The sequence below is a fragment of the Pistacia vera genome, unplaced genomic scaffold (genome assembly GCF_008641045.1).
Source record: "Pistacia vera cultivar Batoury unplaced genomic scaffold, PisVer_v2 Contig572, whole genome shotgun sequence".
Lineage (NCBI taxonomy): Eukaryota > Viridiplantae > Streptophyta > Magnoliopsida > Sapindales > Anacardiaceae > Pistacia > Pistacia vera.
In genome coordinates, this window is record NW_022196415.1 from 183,915 (window position 1) to 209,286 (window position 25,372).

Consider the following 25,372-nt stretch of genomic DNA (forward strand, 5'->3'; position numbering starts at 1 on the left):
AGGCCTTTTTGAATAATTTGAGCATGTACTTGTTTAATTTGTAGGAGATTATAACAACCATCAAGTGTGGAAATTAATTGGTTTTCCAAGATTTTCTTTTCACGTTGATGTTCAGAGTAGGAAATGGGAGCTTTATCTGTTTTTATTTGTTGAATAAATTCTCTAGGGATATAATATAGGGAACTCCCTGTAGAGAATTTGCGTATGAGAGCTACCATGACAGACAACGTGCTCACCCTTAATACAACTAAGCTTGTATTAAAGAGAGAAATATTTAAGGAAGAAGCATGAAACAGAGCTTTTGCATAATGTAAAAATTAGGGATAAATTTAGGTCCATGAGGTTCAGGCGTCAAACTTTCCAAAGCAAACCTGCAGACAAATGTAATATGTAAAATCATTACATACCCACCAACATAAATATAATATAAATCCACAAAAATATGAAGGATACACAAAGTAAGAAGAAAAATTCAAGCTGCTAAAACATATAAATATTATGATCATTAAGAGATAAAATATATCTAATAAATTTTATAGCAAAACAAAATTTTTGGTCTTATACGCCCATTCATCAAAAAAGCAAATAACAAGTTAGACTCGTTTTACATGTTAGACATAAAATTTTAAATTAATTTTTTCCTTTTTTTTAAATTCAAAAACAAATTTTGATAACCGGATGTGTATTGTAAAATTTACAAGCGTATAAAACGAAAGTTTAAACAAACATAACCCAATATAGTCTAAGTTATCCATTGAATGTAAATTGTCTTAATAATATAAAAAGTAAATTGAGGGGTAAAATGATTATTTAACTTAAATCAATTATTAATATTTGATGGGGGTACACATGTAAAATCAATTTCCATATGGGCAAAACTTTTTGTCTCATCTAATTTAGAGTAAATGACTTTTTTCCATCCAAAATTTATATTCGATTACTTTCCAAAATATACTTTCCTTAGGGTTTGCGATTTGGAAACGAATGGAGATTAAACTGTGATTGCCTTGCAAGCAAAGATTTTATAATTAGTGCTACAACCAATTGTTGTCATTTCCCAATAATTATGAGAATATTGAGGTAATTTCTAAAAAAAAATAAAAAAATCTATCTATATTTTAATATTTGGAAATTCAACTGTATTTTGTTATTCGGAAAATTATATACTAAGTACTAAACTAGTAACATTATCAAATAAAAAATAATAATAGTTAGAATTACTCACAACGCATATACAGTAAAACCTCTCTATAGTCATAATGGTGAGACTAATTAATTTTATTATTATGAGGAAGTTATAATTTAATAGAAGTATAGTTACAAAAATTTCTTATTTTATAATTCATGTTTTAGTAGTACAGTATTAGGATTTTAATTCATGTTTTAATAGTATTATATTTTCAATTCAGCGTTTCAATTGTATATTTTTTAAACGAATAGAAGATCGTATCTTAGAACCAGCAAAGATAAGTGTCTTTGATGGAATTGTAAATACAATTGCTGCATGGTTAAACTGATGTGAAGCCATAGACAATAGCTAATTGTTTTAAACATTACAAAATTAGGATCTCTGATGTCGATGAATTGCAAGTTATAAATAAAGTAGATGAGAAAAATGAAAGAGTCATTGTAGAATTGAGTGATCAGATTTGACAGCTTCACTACACTAATCGAATGAATATTAATGTCTTCCTCAATAATTCAAATGAGCAACAAGTCATATATACTTTAACTGAAAAATAAATCATTGATATAATTACACAAGAAAAGAAAGGAAATAATCATGAGGATGATAGTACGAAAATACAAAAAGTTTCATGCCAAAAAGCTCCAAACATGTTTGAGAAGCTATAAATATTTTGGCTTCAACAAGAACATGTCTATGTTAGTGAGTAATGTACTGGCAAGTTAAAAGATGTGGTAATAGCTCTAAAGTATAAATCATTATCCAAAACAATTTTAAATAAATATTCTATTTCATCTTAAATCTTCAATGTAACAAACAATATATTTTTTTGTAATATACATATAATTATTATTATGTGTAAGAAACCTTCCTTAAGATATAAATTAGAAAAATTATAATTTATTACAATGTGGAGTTTATTCTTATTTATAACTATCTCAAGTTAGGAATATAATTTTTTATGACTATATAGAATTTATTCTTATATAGAGTATCACTATAAAGAAGTTTTACTGTAACAATATTTAAATAAATATAATATATAAAATATTTCAATAGTTATTACATGGTTATTTAGCTCATAAAAATAATAATAGTTAGAATTACTCACGATTGATATAACAAAATTTAAATAAATATAATACATAAAATATTTCAATATATATAACATGGTTATAGTTAGAATTACTCAGGATTGATATAACAATAATTAAATAAATATAATATATGAGTGCGTTGGTTTATTATTTTGGATAGGATTTTGGAAATAATATTGGGTAGTTGGATAGGGGAGTATTACGAGGTAAAATTTAAAAATTTATGAAAAAGCTCATAGGTTTGCTAATTTAATTAAATACCCTAATATATAAAATGACAAAAACACCCCCACCACCTGCAGTGCCAGATTTCGGCCACCACCGTCGGAATCTGACCAAAAAATCATGTTATGACATAGACCAGTTGGATCTGTGTTGTAACGCATTGTTATGGCCTTTTCTGGCCAGATCCACCACGGATCTGGCCGGAAAAGGTCAGATCTACGGCCTATTGTGGCCGCAACGGCCGGAAAAGGCCAAAACGATGACCAAAGATATGCCCGTCGTTTTTGGTCAACGATGGCCAAGATTTGGCCGTCGTTGACCTGAACGACGGCCATTTCACGGCCAGATCTGGCCTTTTCTGGCCAGATCCGTGGTGGATCTGGTCGGAAAAGGCTAGATCGGTGAACTTTCGGCCATTTCTAGTTGGCAGATAGGCCGTTGTACAGATTCCGGCTATCACCGACGGTGGTTGTCAGAATCTGACAAGTATGGGTTGTAGGGGTGTTTTTGATAATTTTTAAACTTTTTTTTAGGGTGTATTTGATGAAATTAATAACCTTATGAGGTCTAAAGTAATTAAAAAAATAGGATAATATTTCTGAAATAATGTGACAAATATGATTTGGAGAATAGGATTGGAAATATGTATAAAAATAATAAGCCAAACACTAGAAAAGAATAAGATTTAATCCTGAGAATAAATCCACAAATAATTCTTATTTCAATTTTCTTGCTTCATTTTCTTCTTCCTCTTCTCTCAACGCTCCACCGTCTCCCCCACGACCTTCTCTTCAGGTTCCCGGTAACTCTCCTTTACAATAGCTTTACATTCTTTGAATTTGTTTGCTGGGTTTTAGTTTAAATTTGGTTCTATACTTCTGTAGATTAATATAATCCTGATTCATTGCTTGTAACTATTCAATTTACTGATTCATGAATTATATTATTTTTCTGTTTTAATTTAATTTTTTTTTCTGGGTATGAGTGACATATGTGATATCTAGAGCAAGGACTTTTTTTTCCTCTTTGTGGGAGCTGAAATAATTAAGGTTTTGTTGTTTTTGAATGCTGGTTGTGCTAATTAAGAGCCAAAAGTATAGTGTGTGTTGGACTTGAGAGTGCTTTGGGAACTGCCAGAAGTGCTTTTAAATTTTCAAAAGTGGCTTTGGGTTAATTTTGTGGAGCTGGGTTTGAAATTGATTTTGAAGGAAGTGTTTTTTTAGTAGAAGTGCTTTTCATAAAAGCACTTAAGTGTACCTTTCTGAAAATGTTTATTAAGTGTTTTTTTAAAACTCACTTTACTCTTTAAGAGCTGTTTGTTGCCACGAGATAAATAGAGAATTATCTAGTGCTTCTCCCAAAAGCACTTGTTTAAAAGCATTTTTATTGGTTTCAGCTAGACACTACAATAGAGCTTACAGCTTTTAGCTTTTAACTATTTGACAACATTTTCCAGAGGCACTTCCCAAACTCCCTATGATTATCTGGCAAAATTGTGGCTCTTTGTAGTTGATGGTTCACTACTTTCTTATTTTGAATTGCAGTTAAAAAAAGATTTCACTCGGTTAATTTCTGAAATTTGACAAAAGGGCAAAAGCATACTGTTGATGTTAGGGGAGATTATACTGCCGTCCTGAATGGTTTCTTGAATAGAATGTTGGGTTCTGTTTGTTTCCTGAAGTATGTGCTCAAGCTAAACCTCAATATACAATACAGTGATACACGTTAACAGAGTGGTCTTCAACTTGTTTCTTGATACTTTCATACGCATATCAGTACTAACATTCTGAGTTTAACTTTGAATTTATGCAGGTTTCCTTCACCTCAACATGATGGAAAAGGTATACATTATTTGATACAAGGACTATTAGTGTTTGAGATAGGGGTCAATTTGGAATGATGTAAAATGAAGCAAATGGGGGTGCCAAAACTTAGGAAATGAAATAAGTAGGGTTATATGTTTTAATTGACACCATGTAATCTTTTATCTGAGGCATAAGGTGGCTCTGCCACCGGGAACTTATGCTCAAATTTACATATTTGCTCTATTTGCTGGGAAAGGCATAGCCTAAAATCCACTCTCTCATTGCAGATATTATGATTACAGTGCTAGCACCAATCTTTCTTGTTAGGTCTTTAGGGTGAGATGACCTACTTAGATTCTAGTTTATCAAGGGGAATAAGTTCTTCTAGCAGGCATGTTATAGTGATTTTATCTTCTAGGATTTGAAACATTTTTTGGTTGGGCGTTGTCTGGCAAAAAAAAATTCAACCATTGTAAGAATAGGTTATAAACTTGACTTCGATGAATCTTTGAATGCCTTCTACTTGTGAGTTATGGGACAATGTTGGATTGATTTGATTACTTTCGTTTACAAATGATTATCTGGACTCTTTGTTCAGAGAACTTAGATTCTTGTTCTCTCTGATGTAACTCTTGGCAATTATGTCACTTCTTGATATTGATTTTTATCACGGTTTAGAATTTGACATTGTAGCATAATTGTTGCAGTGAGAAGTTCCATTTTAATTGACACATTTCTGTATCTACTATGGATGCTACGGAAAGAGAAACCAAGTCTAGGAATTCAGACCGTATATCTGTAGAGAACAACAAATCGTCGGTTCAAATAAAGGTATTGTTCTTTGCTAGAGCTCGAGATTTAACCGGTTTAAGTGATTTGCCACTGGAAGTATCATATGGTAGTACAACTGAAGATTGCTTGAACAAGCTTGTTGCAAAGTTTCCAAGCTTGGAAGAGGTCCGTGGCTGCATGGTTCTTGCTTTAAACGAGGAATATGCAAATGACTCGATTATTGTTAAAGACAAAGATCAATTGGCCATTATCCCTCCTGTAAGTGGTGGCTAATTATTTGTATTCATAAAGAAAATAGAAGAAAACGAAGTTGATGACTATATATATTTATTTTATCTTTAAAAGAAAAACAAATGACCTTAAACAATTTTATTCTCTCGTCAGTGGAGTTATTTTTTACACACTTCATATTCAGCATTTTTTTCTTTTTTCTTTTGTGGCTTGATTTAATGCAATTAAGACGTGTATGCTATAAGTAAATATCTGCACAAAAATGAGTGCTAATTTTAGGATGAGTGATCAGTTTAATTCAATTTCTATTAGATGCTAGAGGAAATGTATCTCAAGTACACCAATAAGTAGATATCAGAGGATTAATCATCTATATATCTATATAATCTTGAAGCCCACCCTCTCTATTGATCGCCATATGGACTCCACGTAGGATTCCCAAAAATCTCTATAATTGTTACAAGTGTTGTATGTTATATGTTATTGGTTTAGTTTGATTCATTGTTTTTGTTGAATTGAATGTCAAAGGTTACAGATGTGGGTGTCCCTTCACATACACATCAACCCAAACGTTTTACATTCGCATTAAATATCTTTTGATTCACTGTTTTTGTTGAATTGAATGTACAGATGTGGGTGTCCCTTCACATTCATTGTTTTTGTTGTGTGTACAATGGTCATCGAAAAATTCCATCAACACAACCTCTCATCTCCAGATCACATCCACCACCTGCTTGAAGAAACGCCTCACTCAGCATCCCCGGCCCAACACAGAACACATTGTGCGCATTGGGGATGATTTCCGATGCCACCACACCAAAACCCCTCTATCGACCTCTTTTCTGTTTTTTTGTTTGATTTTTTGATTTTGTTTTTGGTTCTTGTATTTTGTTTTCTGTTATTATTGGTATTATCATTGAAATGTTGCAATTTTAGGTGGTGGTGGTTGGGTGGCTGCTATGGCAGATTTGAGGTGTGGTGGTTGTGATATTTGGAATGGAGTGATAATTGAGAAATAGGTTTGTTTCATCTGCTCAGTCTATATTGAGACAAACCAATTTTAAAGGTGCGAAGTTACTAGGTGCTAGCTTCTTTGATGCAGATTTAACAGGTAAATTCTTTTCTCAGGGAATAAAGTAATGAGGTTTTATTTTATATTTGATCTTTGCTTTATTCCTCATCATCAAGCAACAAATTAAATTCACATGAGTATGGCTGTTTCCAAGCGGCATTGATTCCACATTACAAATGTGTTTGAGCTTGAACTATCTAGCTTAGAACGAACAAATCTATATAATGTTTCCGTTTGAGGGCTATAGCATATAGTAATCATCAGAAGGCGCTTTTTTGGGGGGCTAATTTAGTAGTGTCTATTATCTATTGCTTTTCCTTTTTCGTTTATCAGGGGCTGATCTTTCGGATGCTGATCTAAGAGGGGCAGACTTTTCATTGGCAAATGTGACAAAGGTGAATTTATCTATTTATGCTTTTCAGATTATTCTCAATAATTGCATATAAAATTTCTGTGCTACAGCTATGTTTTCAGCTGCTGGTAAGCAGCCAGATCTTGAAAAGCATGTAGGTGTCTGTTTGGGCAGCGCTTATATCTGATGAACTCTATGAGGTTATTTTAAATATATTTAATTTAGTGTATATATATATATATATATTCTTTTTTTTCTTTTTAATTAATTCTGTTTCTTTTAGACCAAAAATGTAATGTTCTTTTTAGCTAGTATACTTGGGAGGTATAAAATGAAAACTCACTAAATATATCATAGAAAAACATATATGGATATATGTATAAGGTAGTGGGCCTAAAAATAGCATTACTTTTATATACAAATCTCTACATCAAGTACCATATTCACAAAAATAAACTCAAAAATACAGTCCGACAGTGTTGCCTTTCTCCTCTGCTACTTGACGTCCCATCTGACTGCATCTCATCTACTATCTGCAAAAACAGTGAAATTAATGGGTTGAACACTAATTGCTCAGTAAGTAAAACTCACAATACTTCTATTCTTTCTTCGTTACTCAGATTCTGAATTTTCTTTCCTTACACCAAGCTTTTTTATTCTGCTTTGTTTCCTACGATTCTAGTTTCTCACTTATCGATATGTAAACACAAATAGGAAAACTAACTCGGGATAGTAGAAATGGCATGATGCATAAACTTTTTCTATGCAATGCATTTTCTTTTTTCTTTTTCTGTTTTCTTATTCTGTTTTTCTTTCTTTTTCTGCGTTTTTTTTTTTTTTGTTTATTTTTTTTTGTTTTTCTATTCTTTTATTTATTTCTTTTTTATTCTTTTATTTCTTTTCTTTTTTATTCTTTTATTTCTTTCTTTTCTATTATTTCTTTGCCGATCGGATTCGGTTGAGGCATGGATTCGGAACCCTGGCCGCGTGAGTGTATTTTCAAATTCTTTCTTGGGTACAGTCTTCATCCACATGCACTTCTTACGAACTGTACAAATTCTTCTTTCTTATTGTAAGGCCGCTCACTAAAGGCGGCGTGCATGCGAGGTTATTCTTCTCTGACACTCATGGGCTCCCCATCGCAACAACCTCCTCTTCTCTTCTCTTTTTATATTTCTTTAAGTAAAATTTCAGATTTGAATTGTTCTTTAATTATATTTCTTAAAACAATAAATCTATATTTAATTGCTTTTCTTTCTTTTTCTTTATTCTTTAATGTTCTCATACATGTATATGTGCATGTAAATATGCTCATTCTTTGCTATTCTTTCTAAATGCAAATGCTCAAATGTAAAAATGAATTATGACATATAAATATATCATTATGGAACTAGTATTCTCTACCAACAACATTTCCATAACAAAGTAATAATCCAATATACTCATTTATATACACTTTCTTTGACATTTCATCAAACACTTTACATGCACATATAAACCCTAAATTGGTTATACTTCCACATATCTCTCAAGTCATCAAAATTGGAGCAAACAACTCCCTAAAGCCAACAATCAACCTAGTCGAATTTCATCCTCCACCTTTCTACATCCATTCTTTTATTTTTTTCATCCAAAATCCCATCAACTCAACACATACAAATATATCACTTCTCATCACATACCAATAAATCAATTCTCATCACATACTAATAAATCAATTCTCATCACATACTAATAAGTCACTTCTCATTAAATACTAACAAATTACTTTTCATCACATATAATAAATTACTTCTCATGGCCATGAAATTTACATATCAAACAACCTTAATTTTCAATCCATAATTCTCATCATCCAAACACACATACAACATATAAAAAGTTCTCTATACAAGTATTTATCCAATCAAAGCTAAAGTTGGATTTACTTACCTTGAATTTGAGCAACTCCAACACTATAATCTCTCTTTGGTAGAATTCCCTTTCCTCTTTAAACCCTAAGCATATAAAACCATAAGAATTCAAAACTTTAAAATTTAATCTCACATCTTGGTGCAAGAATCTTACCTTTGAATGCTTAGGATTGAAAATCTATTAAAATCTGGCCAAAATCCTATGAATTTCCTTGGAAATTTAGTGAAGAAATTTGAGAGAATTCAGGGTGAAGGTGGCGTGAACTATGGGTGGAGTGGCTAGGGTTTCTCTTCTTGAATTCTTATTACATAATAATATATATATAGTTTTCCATTTTACCCTTGCACTTTCTAAAAATTTCATCTATGTCTCTTAGTCAATTGCAAAAATGCCCTCATTTTTATTAATTTCTCCATGTTATTTTACTTTTCACTCCCCACTTTTTCAACTAATGATGAATGAAAATACCATTTTACTCCTAATAATCTTTTAAAGAATTTCCTTAACACTTGTCTAAGATAACTTTAACAAAATTTAATTAAGGGTATTAGGGCATAAATAAAGCTACGTACCTTCATGTGGGCGTTACAATTCTCTCCCCTTATAAGAATTTCGTCCCGAAAATTCAAATGAACAATTCGGGATAGCGGTTCTGCATATCTCGTTCTACTTCCCATGTAGCTTCTTCTACTTTATGATTCCTCCATAGGACTTTTACTAATGGAATACTCTTGTTTCGGAACTCCTTAACCTTTCTGTCCAATATTTGCACTGGGCGCTTCTCATAAACAAGATTTTCTTCTAAGTCCACTTCTTCTACGTCCACTTCTTCTACTTTTAATATATGGGAGGGATCACTAACATATCTTTGAAGCATGGAGACATGGAACACATTATGCACTCTATCCATATTTGGTGGTAGCACCAATTTGTAAGCTACCTTTTCCACTCGTTGTGACACTTTAAAGAGACCAATGTATCTCGGAGCTAGCTTCCCTTTTCCGCCAAAACGCATTATTCGCTTATAGGGGGAAATTTTAATAAACGCCTTGTCACCCACTTCAAATTCTACATCTTTTCTCTTTAAATCTGCATAACTCTTTTGTTTGTCTTGGACTTGTTTCATTCTATTTCTGATCAACTTGATATCTTTTATCATTTTTTGAGTTATCTCGGGCCCAAGAGCTATTTCCAAAGCGTCTTTCTCTCCTACTTCATTCTAATGCAGTGGGGACCTACATCGTCTACCATATAAGACTTCATAAGGAGCCATCTTAATGGCGGACTGATAACTGTTATTATAAGCAAATTCCACCAATGGTAACATCTCATGCCAAGTCATTTTATAATCCATACAGCACACTCTCAACATATCCTATCCTCAAGTACTTGATTTGTTCTCTCAATTTGACCATCTATCTGAGGGTAGTATGTTGTACTAAATGCTAACCTGGTACCCAAGTTTCTTTGTAGACTGGTCTAGAAAGTTGACACAAATCTGGAATCTCTATCTGAAGGAAATTCTTTAAAACATTGTTAGGGGTAAAATGATCATTTCACTCATAATTAGATGAATGAGTGGGGAGTGAAAATAAATAGAATAACATGGAGAAGATAATAGAAATGAGGACATTCGTGTAATTGACTAAGAGACAGAGAAATAATTTTTAGAAAGTGCAAGGGTAAAATGAGAAACTATATATATTATTATATGATATTAAGAGTTCAAGAGGAGAAACCCTAGCTACTCTTCCCCTCCATTCACGCCACTCTCTACCCAAATTCTCTCAATTTTCTTTACTAAATTTCCAAGGAAATTCATAGGATTTTGGCTAAATTTTGGTAGATTTTCAATCATAAGCATCCAAAGGTAAGATTCTTGCACCAAGAAGCGAGATTAATTTTTAAAGTTTTGAATTCTTATGGTTGTATATGCTTAAGGTTTAAGAGGAAAGTGAATTCTACCCAAGAGAGATTTTAGTGTTGGAGTTGCTCAAATTCAAGGTAAGTAAATCCAATTTAACTTTGATTGGATAAATACTTGTGTAGAGTAATTTATTTTATGTTGTATGTATGTTTGGATAATGAGAATTATGGATTAAAATTGAGGTTGTTTGATATGTGAATCTCATGCCATGAGAAGTGAATTATTAATATGTGATGAGAATTGATTCATTAGTATGTGATAAGAATTGGGTCATTAGCATGTGATGAGAATTGATTCATTAGTATGTGATGAGAATTGATTTATTAATATGTGATGAGAAATGATGTAATTATATGTGGAGTTGATGGGATTTTGGATGAAATATGAAAGAATGGATGTGGAATGGTGGAGGATGAATTTCGGCTAGGGTGGTTGTTGGCCTTAGGAAGTTTTTACTCCAATTATGGTGGCTTGAGAAAGATGGAGAAGTGCAGACAACTTAGAGTTTTGCTTGTGCATAAAAAGTGTTTGATGAAATGTTAAAGTGAAATGCATATATATATAGTTCCATAATGATATCTTTATATGCTATAATGTATTCTTATATTTGAGCATTTGCATTTAGAAAGAATAGCAAATAATGAACATAATTACATGCACATATATACATGTATGAGAATATTAAAGAATAAAGAGAAAAAAAGAAAATAAATTAAATTTAGAATTATTGTTTTAAGAAATATAATATAATTCAAATTTGAAATTTTATTTAGAGAAATGTAAAAAGATAAGAGAAGAGAAGGTTGTTGCGATGGGAAACCCGTGAGTGACCGAGAAGAAGAATAGCCTACATGCACGCCGCCTTTAGTGAGCGGCCTCAGAATAAGAAAGAAGAATTTGTACAGTCCATTAGAAGTGCATGTGGATGGGGACTGTACCCAGCAGAGCATACCTACATACACGTCGCCTTTAGTGAGCGGTCTCAGAATAAGAGAGAAGAATTTGTACAGTTCGTTAGAAGCGCATGTAGATGAGGATTGTATGCACTCACACGGTCAGGGTTCCGAATCTATGCCTTAACCGAGTCCGATTGACAAAGAAAGAATAGAAAAAAAAACAAGAAAGAATAGAAAAGAAAAGAAAAGAAAGAAAGAATAGAAAAGAAAAGAAAGAATAAAAAAGAAAAGAAAGAAAGAAAACAGAAAACAGAAAAGAAAGAAGAGAAACATAAAAAGAAAGAAACGCAGAAAAGAAAGAAAAGCAGAATAAGAAAACAGAAAAAGAAAATGCATTGCATAGAAAAAGTTTATGCATCTGTGCATATGCATCATGCCATTTCTACTATCCCGAGTTAGTTTCCCTATTTGTGCTTACTTATTGGTAAGTGAGAAACTAGAATCATAGAAAACAGAGAAGAATAGAGAAGTTTGGTGTAAGGAAAGAAAATTTAGGATCTGAGTAACGGAGAAAGAATAAAAGTGTTGTGGGTTTACTTACTGAGCAATTAGTGTTCACTCCGTTGATTTTCACTGTTTTTGCAGGTAGTTGATGAGATGCGGTCGAGTGAGACGTCAAGTAACGGAGGAGAAAGGCAACATTGCCGGACTATATTTTAGAGTTTATGTTTGTGACTTTATTACTTGATGTAGAGATTTGTGTATAAAGAAAATTAGTTATGGGCATTATGAGTTTGTGGTAATGCCTTTTGGGTTAACCAATGCCCCAGCAGTCCTCCTGGATTTAATGAATCAGGTGTTCCATGATTGTCTTGATCGATCTATAGTTGTTTATTGATGACATGTTGGTTTATTATAAGACAAGAGAGGAGCATGAAGAACATTTAAGATTTGTGCTACAGCGATTAAGAGATAATAAGTTGTTTGCCAAATTTTCTGAGTGTGAGTTTTGGCTGAATCAAGTTATTTCCCTGGGCCATACTGTCTCAAAGAAAGGTATATCAGTGGATCCTAGTAAGGTGAAAGCAATTCTCGAGTGGCAAAAGCCGAATACAGTAAATGAGGTTAGAAGTTTCTTGGGGTTAGCAGGCTATTACAGGCGGTTTGTAGCAGGATTTGCCCAGTTGGCTAAGCCACTTACAGCTATGACAAAACAGAAAATGCCTTTCATATAGTCGGATGCCTGTGAAAAAAGTTTTCAGGAGTTGAAAGGAAGATTAACCACAACTCTTATCCTAGTGTTACCACAACTCTTATCCTAGTGTTACCACAAGAGGATGTAGACTATGATATTTATACAGATGTCTCACTTCAAGGACTTAGTGTAATGCTGATGCAGTTGGGTAGGGTAATACCTTATGCTTCTCGACAGTTGAAAGAATATGAGACGAGATACTCTATGCATGATTTAGAGTTGGCCGCTGTAGTTTTTGCACTAAAAATATGGAGGCATTACTTATATGGAGCAAAGAGTAATATTTATACTGATCATAAGAGTTTAAAGTATTTCTCTATCCAAAGGGAGTTGAATATGAGACAAAAGAGATAGTTATAGCTGGTAAAGATTATGATTTTAAGATTAAGTATCAGCCTGGAAAAGCTAATGTAGTAGCTGATGTCTTTAGTAGAAAAACCTATTTCTCCCGACTCACAATGCAGAAAGAATTATTGGAAGAATTATGTAGGGAACAGATTGAGATGATACCAGGAAGGATTGGTAGGTTGGAAATTCAGCTTACTTTACTGAAAGAGATTAAAGAAAAGCAAGTTGTCGACGAGTGGTGTCAGAAAATAAGTCGACAAGTGTTGGAAGGCGAGATATCAAAATTTCACCTTTTAGATGGCATCCTTTGTTTCCGGAATCGCATATGCATTCCTCAAGATGTTGAGTTGAAGAAGAAGATTCTTGAGGAGACTCATAACACACCATATACTGCTCATCCTGGAGGAACCAAGATGTATCAAGATCTAAAAAAGAGTTATTGGTGGCCAGGTATGAAGAAAGATATCGAAGATTATGTAGCTAAATGCTTGATCTGTCAACAGGTTAAGGCAGAACACCAGAGGCCATTGGGATTGCTTCAGCTACTCAGCATTCCTGAATGGAAATGGGAAGCTATATCAATGGATTTCATTACAGGCCTTCCAAGAGTTCAAAAAGGGTATAATGCGAAATGGGTAATAGTAGACAGATTAACAAAATTAGCGCATTTTCTTCCAGTAAAGGATAGTGCCACAGCAGATCAGTTGGCCTAGATTTATATTAGAGAGATAGTTAGACTCCATGCGATGCCCAAGACAATAGTATCAGATAGAGATTCTAGATTTGTTTCAGCTTTTTGGACTAGTTTATAGAGAAACTTGGATACCAGGTTAGCATTTAGTACAGCATACCACCCTAAGACGGATGGATTTTTTATTTCTAGATTCTGCAATTTGTCAGGACCTCAAAGTACAGTGCAATGAGAACTATGTGAATGTAGATCCAACCAATACAAAATGTGTAGCTGCTTATGAACTTTACGAAAAAGAAAGATGATTAGCAGTCCTGTTCCTATTTAAAAACAAATAATTTTCTTCAAGCTTCCCAGAAATGACTGATTAATTTTATTTTTAAAATTCCAGTGCGTTAAAGATTTATTTCGCAATGACTTTTTTAGCCGAAATGTACTTTTGCATCGTCGGATATGGACCAAAGAGAAATGCCTCGCAGAGCTCTGCAAGAAAATCCTGGGAATCTTATCCTTTCACCACTGAAAATTCCTGATTTATGGTGCCGGGTTGACATTTTTTCATGATACTCGGGTGAAATGAGGACGTTTACTCCTACCCAAGTTCTGGGAATGTTGTTTTCAGATTTGAAAAGCATAGCTGAGAAGAATCTCAATGCAGCTGTAGTGGACTGCTGCATTGGAATTCCTGTTTATTTCACTGACCTTCAAAGAAGAGCTGTGTTGGATTCAGTCATAATTGCAGGTCTGCATCCTCTCTGCTTGATTCATGAAACTACAGCCACAGCATTGGCTTCTGGTATTTATAAGATTGATTTGCCGGAAAATGACCAATTGAATGTTGCCTTTGTGGATGTGGGGAATTCAAGTTTCCAAGTGTGCATAGCCGGGTTCAAGAAGGGTCAACTTAAGATATTGGGTCACTTATTTGATCGGTCTTTGGGTGGTAGAGATTTTGATGAAGCTGTGTTCCAGCATTTTGCAGGCAAGTTCAAGGATGAATACAAGATTGATGTTTTCCAGAATGCCAGGGCCTGCCTTCGTCTTAGGGCTGCCTGTGAGAAATTGAAGAAAGTTCTTAGTGCCAATCCTGAGGCACCTTTGAATATTGAATGCTTGATGAATGAGAAGGATGTGAGGGGTTTCATTAAGAGGGATGAATTCAAACAAATTAGTGCTCCAATTTTGGAACGTGTGAAGAGGCCTTCAGAGAAGGCTCTGGCTGAAACTGGGCATTCAGTCAAGAATATTCACATGGTTGAGGTTGTTGGTTTGGGCTCTCGTGTTCCTTCCATATTGAAGATCTTAACAGAATTCTTTGGGAAGGAACCTAGGCGTACAATGAATGCAAGTGAGTGTGTTGCTAGGGGCTGTGCTTTAGAATGTGCAATCCTCAGTCCTACATTCAAAATGAGAGAGTTTCAGGTAAGAATCTTTCCTTTTCTGACTGGATTTTCATGTGTTTTTGTTTTTTTTGGGTGCCTTGAATCTTGGTTTAAAATGACATTAAGAGGCGGAATTTTGGTTTTTACTAATGGTTACACGTCTCGGATGTCAAGATTAAAGCTGTATTTTTTTTTCTTAATTTTGTATTATGGTGTTTTTTTTTTTTCCATGATATTTATTGAGAGATATTGAAGGTCTGGAAAAGGTACCATTATTTTTTCTCGCTTTTTAATATCTTCTTTTTTTTTTTTCAAAGAAAGGTCTGGGTATGCTGTTGTTTTTAAGGCAGTTGTTTGTTTAAATGTCGGGTCTATGCTTCTTTTTTTCTTGGTTTATTTTCCTGAAGCAGTCTTTGTGGTTTTGGATGGTTGAAGTTTAGTGTTTCAGTTCATATGATATTAATTTTCTCCTTCTGTACACTTGGTGATACTATGTCATAGTAACTCAATGTTTAATCATTGAGTAAAACGTTGTTCGTCAGGGATAGAAAATTCAATGACAAAACCTTTTACTAGGACGAGTAGAAGGCAGTTTGTGTCCTTGAATTCTCTGTTCCTGATGAGCGACCTTTTACTCTCTTTTTGGCCAAGGCAATTCTGATCCATGTTGTGCTTTAATTGCGACTAAGTAGGTATAATGTTTCATGTTATGATTTAATCAGATTATGCATAAAAATGATCAATAATGGTTCTTCATTTGTGGCTGTTTCTAAAGGTAAATGAGAGCTTCCCATTTTCAATTTGCATTGTCATGGAAAGGCTCTGCCCCAGAAGCTCAAAATGAAGCAGCAGATAATCAGCAAAGCACTATTGTTTTCCCAAAGGGAAATCCAAAACCCAGTGTTTAAGGCATTGACTTTCTACAAGGCAGGTACATTCACTGTAGATGTTCAATATGCTGATGTGAGCGAGTTACAAGCACCCAACTATGCTTTAGAGCAATTTAGGTGGATGCTATTTGTAGCTGAATATTGATCATTTGCTATTAGAATAATGGGAGTAGGCATTAGAATTGTTTGTAGAGATTTATTTGCTGTTTTGTGTGGAGGACTTGGTTGGAAACTATCAGAAGATTGTGCGGGAAGAAAAACTTATTTCCATTCTAAAGATTGTAATTCTCAAGATGCTCTACCATGATTATCAACAGCAGTTCTTTTGCTATTATCAAATTCTTTATCTTCTAGAGTTTACAACTTCTAGGTGCTTGCTTCTTGTATATAACTGGTGTACATAAATCATAACAATTGTTTAAAATCTAATACTAAGATGGTGAGAACTTTTCGTGGACCAATGTTTTCATGAATATGTTCAAAAATGGTTATACTGCACCTGGAAACTGGAAAGTATATTGTTAAAGGAATTTCACCGTGTGAAGATTATGGAATCTACTACATGTAGTGGAAATCATTGATTGATGAAAGGCTCAAAGAGTTTATGATAAGAACCCATAAAAAACTATCTCCAATCAAATTAACAAATCACATGTGATGAACTCGGACAAACTTGAGTCAACTAAAACTCAATCGCATTGAATTGCTTTCATATGGGTAAGGAAAGCTATTGGAAAAGTATACTTATTCGGTTATTTGTTTAGTAAGTATCAACCATTGTTTTAAAACCCGGACAGGAGGGCAATCCGTTTTGTTGTCTGGGTCACGGGTCAACCGGTTGGATCGATGACATCAGCAACAATTTTATTTTTAAAAAATTACATATTATCCCTCAAATTTTAATATATTACAAAAATTCTCCTAAAAAAGTCAAATCAATCCCTAAAATATTTATATATTTCAAAAATACCCCAAAAAATTACCAATTAATCCCTAAACTTTTGACATATCTCTAAAATACCCCTATAAAATTACAAATTAACCCTTATAATTTTAAAATGTTACAAAAACCCTTATAATTTCAAAGACCTGAACTGGACCGGAGAAGCTACTGGGTCCTGGTCTTACTGGTCTGACCAGCCGATCCGGTCTGGTTTTTAAAACAGAAGTATCAACTACTCATTTAATTCAATCGTTCTGTCAATGAAAGAAGGGTAACATAAATCGGTTGAATTTATATTAAACAACAAAAGGAAACAAACTTTTAGATAATAGCTTGATTCAATGGTTTGTCATTTTTACATAATAACAACAAAAATATTGTAATCACGTGATAATTGATAAGGTGATCTTATAGCAGATTAAATATAAATCTGCAGAAAATAATATATTACTTTGAATTATATTAGGTGTTTAATTGTATATGGTTTGATTGGTGTGTGGTAAAACAAATAGTACATTTTGTGTTTGAATTGAAGTCTTATTGCTGTTGCAAATCAACGACAAATAGTTTATTATGGTGATTATAATATGCAACAAGAGTTTATTATGATTTTTGCGTTTGTAATAAAGCTAAACCATGATAAGAAATCCACCAATCACCATTATTATACCAAACCAATTTTAATTGTAATAAGTCACTTGCCAAACCATAACTTAAATGGATGTTTAATTGAAATAAGCAAGTTGTCGAACAACAACTTAAATAAAAATAAAAATAAAAATTTAATAAAATCTAACAAATCTAAATGGTTAGGCTTCTTGATGTTTATAAACATCACATTGTTCAACAAACATCACATAGTTCAAAATATATTGAATATTCAAAGTTATTAGCAATATAACAATAATTTGCAAAAATATTGTCATTAAAATACATATGAACTAAAAGATTAAATGTTTCTGTACTCTCATTCAAAATTGAATAGTACGTCCTACCAAAATCCTTTGGATGCTCATCTTCAAATTCTAATACTCTCACATATTATTTTTTCTAAAAATTTCCAAGTCATGTTCTTATCTGAATTCCAAGTTTAGACAAATCTTTGTGCATAAATTTTTAAACATTTGTTTGCAAACTGTTTCAACAACACCCAATAAACACAGCCGTGCAACGGGCGGGCTTTCCATCTAGTTAATGTATAATCCCGGAAAAAAAAAAAAGATTGATGTACTCATTCATAGAAATTTAGGAGAAGAACTGTATCTAATATGATACATCATATCTTGCTATAGAGAATAAAGCTGGAAAAGTAACTCGCCCGGCCCGACCCGCGGTGGGTTACGACTTTTGGCGGGTCGGTCCTAACCCACCCGCCAACAAAGGCAAGCCGGGTTAGGCCCGCCATTTTTGGGGAAATGGCTGGCCCAACCCGGCCCGCTAACCCTAACCCGTCAGGTTAGGCTGCGGGTCGGGTCGGGTTAACCCTCTTTTTTGATTTTGTTTTATTTATTTAACTTTTCAAATAAATAATTAACAATTTATAAATGAATAAATTATAAATGTAATTGTTTTTAGTTAATATAAATGTAATTGTTTTTAGTTAACTTTTCAAATATCAATATTCAATTAAATTACATTTTTTTTTTGTTAACATTTCAAATATTAATTCAATTTTAATACAATAAAATTGTAATATAAGAAAAATTAGACTTATTCATTTATCAAAAAATAAAATAAGAAATTACAACAATTATTGTCTCGTTAAAAACCTCACCAAGAAAAACCCAATGGGAGAAAAACTTGGTAAAGAAAAAAGAGTGTAATAATTATCAATTAATTTACAAATTACATTTTACAAAACAACTAATTTGGGGGTGGTTCACTAGGACCTCTCTTATCCGTATCATCTATATTACAAAAATGAAATGATTCTATTAAAGTATCGTCGACAACCTCGTATTGATCTTGATGGCGCGACCGTTCCCAATCCCGAAGACATGTGAGGACTTCAATCATTTTTGGAGAAAGTTTAATCCTCCTTTCATTTAAAATTCTTCCACTTGCACTAAATGTTTGTTCGGATGAGATAGTTGAGACATGAACAACGAAAACATCCAAGGCAAGTCTTGATAATATCGGAAAAATACATTTTCTGGTTTTCCAATATTCCAAGACATCAAAGTTGGCTCCCTGTTGTGAATCTGCTGATAACATTTCAGGGGTTGCCAAATATTGTTGAAGCTTATTACTCTGCGACTACATGGAGGACAGTATATTAGTTGTCGTTGTTGGTGGTGGTGCTTCTGAAGAGGAGACTGTGCTTCAGATTCGGGTCCTCTTCGGCCTATTCAGTGTACTCTAAGAGTAGAAGTCTTTATTTGTTTCTTCTAATGCAGCTTCCCTGGATATTTTGCCTCTTTGCGGGTTCCCATACTTGTTTTCATATTGGAAATATACTTTTGCAAGACAATTTTTTACCTCTCCTATTTGATTGGCATATGCTTCAGTTTGTAAATTTTCACTTAAATTGTCAAAACCATTTTCTAAACCTGCTAATTTAATCCTAGGATCAAATATAGCACCTAAACAATAAAGAAAAGGAATGGATTCCCAATATTTTAATTTTTTTTTTCCATTGCTTCTATTGGTTCCTTTAAAATTTCATTGTTTTTGATTTTTGTAAATAACTCTGAAATTTTTATAATTGTATATATTACCAATGGACTAGTAGGATAATACATACCAGAAAGTTGTAAAGTGGATTGGTAAAAATTTTTAAGAAAAGAATGAAATATTTTAGCTATATGCCAATCATTTTCTACCAAATAATGCAGACCTCTATTATTTGCTACAAAATAACTAATTAAATTAACATAAAATAAACATTAATCAAACATTAATTAAGTACTATTCCATCTAACAGGCATGTTTAATGCAAAAGTTCTAGGAGACATATTTGATTTTATATAAGCATCTTGAAATTCAACATTTTTTTTATTACTACCAGTAATCCAAGCTAAACAATCCTTAATTCTATCAATATTTTCTTTAATTGTTTTCATACCACTTTTTACAATTAAATTAATAATGTGACATGCACAACGTTGGTGAAAAAACTTTAAATTGTTATAAAAAGGATAACGTCTAATGTGTGTATGTCGTCGCTTTCGATAGCAGTTGATGAACCCGTTTCAGCTTGAGATGAAGTTGGACGAGGACGATGATTACGAGGACGACTTCTAGAACCACTGGGAGCTGTAGGTGTAGCAACATGAGGAGGAATCGAGTGCATATTTTGAGGTGTATCGGATTCTGAGACTGGAAAAGCGGGACTATTTGAATCTCCTCCTACATTCATGTTAGTAAATTCAGCGGGACTAGGACTAGGATTGTAGTTTCCTTCCTCATTGAAATTGATAGAAGAGAAATATCTATCTATTGTAGTTGAAAAAAAAATTAATGTTGAAGAAATAAAAAATTAGAGAAGGAGAATTGGAATATGGAAAATTGGAAATATGAATTGAAAATTGCAAAAACTAATAAAAATTAAAATAAGATCAAATTAATAACAAAGAGATTAAGACTTAAGAGAGTAATTAAGAGATTTCAATAAAGATTAGAGATTAGAGAGAATGAGAGAATTTTAGTTGTGAGAAAATATGAGAGTTTAGGGCCAATTTATAGAAAAAATTAGGAAAAGAAAATGACGAAAAAGACCCCTCCAACTGATATAAAATGGCTATATTTCAAGGGTAAAAGGGGAATTAAAAAAAAATTAATTTTAGTTTTTTTTTTAAAAATTTTTTTAGGCCAACCCGGCGGGTTGGCGATCCCTTCTCAGAAAGGACAAAACAACAACCCACAGGTCGACGGGTTGCCATATGGAAACCCGGCCTGCCCAAGGGTTGCATATGGGTCGGGTTCAACCTGGCCCGCCTTATTGGCGGTCTGGGTTGAATCCTCTTAAATTCGGGCCGGGTTAGGGTTGACCCACCTAACCCGGACCATTTGTTCCACCATTAATAGAGAATGCAAAGAAGTTGTAGCCTTAAAAACTTAATATTTCACTTGCTTTCTAGTATCAGACCTGATCTTTTTCTTGATTCATAAAATGGAATTGCCCCTGTTTTCTGTTAAACTATTCATGTCATAACTGCATTCGACCACCTCTACAGTTTTACAGCCAGCCAGAGTTGATTTAGCATAATCTAGAGAAGTTCTAACGGGGAATTGTCAATTAACCATATACATAAACCATAGAAATATACTCCAAACGAATCTAGAAAAAAGTGCATATTACCCTATCATTCAAGTGAAATATGTCAATTAAGGAAGCAAAATGACAAGACAACAACCAATTTCTAAAAGAGACGAGGATTTGCATAATTAGAACAAATTTGTAAGGGGTTTTCAGTTCAAACAGTCATCAGCGTACTAAAGTGCCAACTGTGGCTCAAGGGGAATTCAATCTTACATTCTCCAAAACAATAGGGTTATCATATAAGGATTCTAACAAAATTACATACAAAAGATACGAGATCTAAGGAATTGAAGCAGCCCCCAACAAATACGAGAAAAGCCATAAAAGAAAGTCCAAGTCTAAAATGATTCGAAGATAAAAGCAATCCCAGATGCTCTAGGAAACATATACACAGAAAGTTCATAAACCAGAGAACCATGTCACATAGCTTCACTAAATTAAGCCAGTGAAACCATAAACCATATCCACTTTCAATCAAAGATACCAAGCATTTATGTGAATTGCTCTACCCAAACAATCAAAAAACATTTCATTAAACCTTAAAAGTTTATCGACACCCTGAAACAATTCAAGCATTAGCAGAATACACAAACATATCACCCAAAAAAAAAGTACACAAAAGCAATTATAAACACTGCAGACACCCAGCCTCATACAGCAAAAAACTAGTAAAAACCTACTGGACCCACATCAGAAAATGAGCTAAGAAGACATAAATTAAAGTTGGCTAAGCAAATAAGCAAGAAGAAAGATCATAAACATGGAGATATTTTTCACATAGCATTCTTTTAGAAAGTATATCAAAGTAATGATGTAGAGCCTCCAATGCCTCCAATTACAAACTTGGAAAGAATACCATAAGGAGAAGAAGGTTTAAGTCTTACAGATATCTATTGACAACTAAGATGATGTGCACTGCAGACCTGGGAACAGACAAAGCCAGAAAAAAAGCTCACAAAGATGGTGATATTCATCATATGAAAGTTGTTACTCCTAACACATAGCCATAGAACACCAAACTTACCAAATTACCAAAATGGTTTCATTCGAATTCAAGCTTCTTGCCTCAGATGACTTCCTGGTCAGTACTTGCATGATAATGAGACTTCAGACACAAGTGAAACATGTGAAAGTTCATTCCAATATTATCCTAACAGTCTCTATCCAGGAAAATGTTTATTTCTTTCATGATTCCAACTCATTTGCACATTATCTGGAATATCTTTTTTTTTTTTTTTTCTTCAAATACTGGTCAAGATAACTTGATCTAGACTAGCAGCAAACAAACATTAATATTTGGAAGCTTAATGGTAATGGCGATTTCAGGAGGCTGAATGTGTCTAAAACTATAACTCACTCTTTCTTGTTGGACATGATAGTGTTAATTCGTTATTAAAATTTTATAAAAGGGATTGTCACCATTTTTAATTCAATCTTTTAGGAATTTGATTTTAACTTTCCAGACAACCTCTTTTTTCTTTTCATAAATAGCCATAGTACAAAATTTCAAATTTTCTTTACTTTCTAATATCAAGGAGGAAGTTTTTGCATATTATAACCCATTAAATGAGATAAGTATGAAGCAAAACTGTATATTACTCTTAGTAAAGAAAAAAAAAAAAAAAAAAAAAAAAAAAACTAAAAGAACATGATGTGACACTTAAGCTTAAGCATACCCATATGATAAGACCGGTTCGGTTGGGAACCCAAAGTCATATTAGCTAGATGTAAACTGTTGGGATAAGGTCTGAAAGGTTACAAGCCTGGATTGTAAACCTAAAGAACTATTTGAAAGTTTAGGATCATTAATTTCAGATAGCATATGAACTTTATTGTTTCCATATAAAACAAATGAAGAGACTAAATTTCAAAAAGTATCATACCCTTTCAAAGAGTTTTAAAATTGAAAAAATTACAATTGACAAAAAATGTGTATAAGAAAATCGACCTTTAGTCACCAGAATCACCCACTGAACATTTACCATCTCGGAAATGGTGGAATCTCATGTTATCTCTACAATAATCTCTCTCCTGTGACTTGAGATGCACCACACATAAATATGTGGCAATCTTCGCTATTCTCAAGTTCTTCATAATTCTTATGACAGCCAGCACTTGTTGTGAGCAATCCAAATGCAGTGCCAACTTCTCACTGTGATTCATTATATACGCTTCTTCTCCTGATCAGCCACATCATAAGGACAGAACTGAGTTTTGGCTGGTATCATGAGCCTTTAATCTGTTCAAAATTTCCTCCAACACCTGCTTAATCTCACTAGATCTAGAATGCGTCAAGTCACCAGCAAGGAACTCATGAATTACCCTTCGTTTCCTTTACCCAACTAAATCCAGGATTCTTTATAAGACCCTCTTTTCAACAGCTTCCTTACCCTTGAAACATCATCCCCACCTTCTTGCTGATGCATATATATAGAGAGTAAGATGTAGTTTCCAATAGCATCAGGTTCAAGCTAAATAGATGGCACGCAGCAATCCAGCAATGTCCGGATTCCATGAATGTTACATGCTCCAAGAAGAGCTCCCCACACCCCTCCATGGGCCTCACTGGCAGTTTGGGCCAGCTCAGTGCTTCCTCCAAGCGCTGCTCGACTAAAAGATCAACCATGCAAGCATAGTGATCTGCAGAGGAGCAACACCATAGCATTTCTCCATACTAGCAAATAGCTGCCGGCCTTGTTCTACCACACCCAATGGCTACAGGCTGTAAGCACTCCTATAAATGTAACTATTAGGCTTAGTCTCTGTTTGTAACATCTCATGAAATAACGCAGTGCTGCATGAGCACGACCATGCATTGCTAACCCAAACTATCATTGAACTATAAGTAAACACATTCCTCTCCTTCATCTCCTCGAAAACCCTATATGCATCCCCTACACTCCGCATTTTGAGTACATATCAATCAACGCTGATCCACAACAACATTATTTGTGGCCCCAATCCTGCTCTCAGCTACATACCAAATCCAATTAGCATACTGATTGCACCCAGTTGAGCACATGCTGAAATAACACCAGCCAAAGTAACTCATCTGTTTCAACACCTGAATTTTGCATGCTCTCAAAATACTATTGCTTCTCTAGGCTTAGCATTCTGTGTATAACCAGTGACCATCGCAGTCCAGGCCACCATATCCTTTAAAGGCAACCATCAAACAAACACTAGCAGATTTCATATCCCCACTCTAGTATATGCAACAATCAACTCAGTCCAAGAAATCACGTCTTTCTCAGGCATTTCATCAAACACCTTATGCCCACAATCTAAACACCCACATTTTACATACATATCAATCAAGGTATTACCAACATATAAATCAGACACAAAACCACCAACCAAAATCGTCTGAGCATGCAACTGCCTACCCAAATTCACATCAAAAATCTCACTCAGGCCTTAAAAAGTGGCCGAAAACATAAAAGAAACCGGGTCAATACCTTCTCTCCTCATAGAACCATACAACGAAACTGACTCCTTCAAGCGTCCTTGTAAAGAATCCCACGAATGAAAGCCGTCCAAAGAAAAGGGTTTCTATATTTCACCTGCTCAAAAATGAGACGAGGATACGAATCCATGGGAATATTAATTTTAGTGAGCATGCGGATAGTTTGGTGAGCACATAACCACATTGGTCCAGGCCTTTTGAATAATTGAGCATGTACTTGTTTAATTTGTAGGAGTATAACAACCATCAAGTGTGGAAATAATTGGTTTTCCAAGATTTTCTTTTCACGTTGATGTTCAGAGTAGGAAATGGGGCTTTATCTGTTTTTATTTGTGAATAAATTTCTAGGGATATAATATAGGGAACTCCCTGTAGAGAATTTGCGTATGAGAGCTACCATGACAGACAACGTGCTCACCCTTAATACAACTAAGAAATATTTAGGAGAAGCATGAAACAGAGCTTTTGCATAATGTAAAAATTAGGGATAATTTGGGTCCATGAGGTTCAGGCGTCAAACTTTCCAAAAGCAAACCTGCAAACAAATGTAATATGTAAAATCATTACATACCCACCAACATAAATCCACAAAATATGAAGGATACACAAATAGAAGAAAAATTCAAGGTGCTAAAACTA

General features: G+C 33.7%; 1 protein-coding gene and 2 pseudogenes across 1 annotated transcript in view; 2 read left to right on the forward strand and 1 right to left on the reverse strand.

Moving 5' to 3' along the window:
- The window catches only part of LOC116109115, an 11,369-nt gene extending 5,295 nt beyond the window's left edge, over window positions 1–6,074 (forward strand). Inside the window, exons 2-4 of the mRNA XM_031395351.1 lie at window positions 3,181–3,310; window positions 4,321–4,349; window positions 5,967–6,074. Of these exons, the coding sequence (XP_031251211.1) occupies window positions 3,181–3,310; window positions 4,321–4,349; window positions 5,967–6,074 (267 nt within the window). The remainder of the gene's footprint in view (window positions 1–3,180; window positions 3,311–4,320; window positions 4,350–5,966) is intronic.
- An 8,281-nt stretch (window positions 6,075–14,355) lies between these two features.
- Window positions 14,356–16,397, forward strand: LOC116109116 (annotated as a pseudogene).
- A 6,820-nt stretch (window positions 16,398–23,217) lies between these two features.
- LOC116109117 lies at window positions 23,218–25,276 on the reverse strand (annotated as a pseudogene).
- Between the last annotated feature and the right edge of the window lie 96 nt (window positions 25,277–25,372).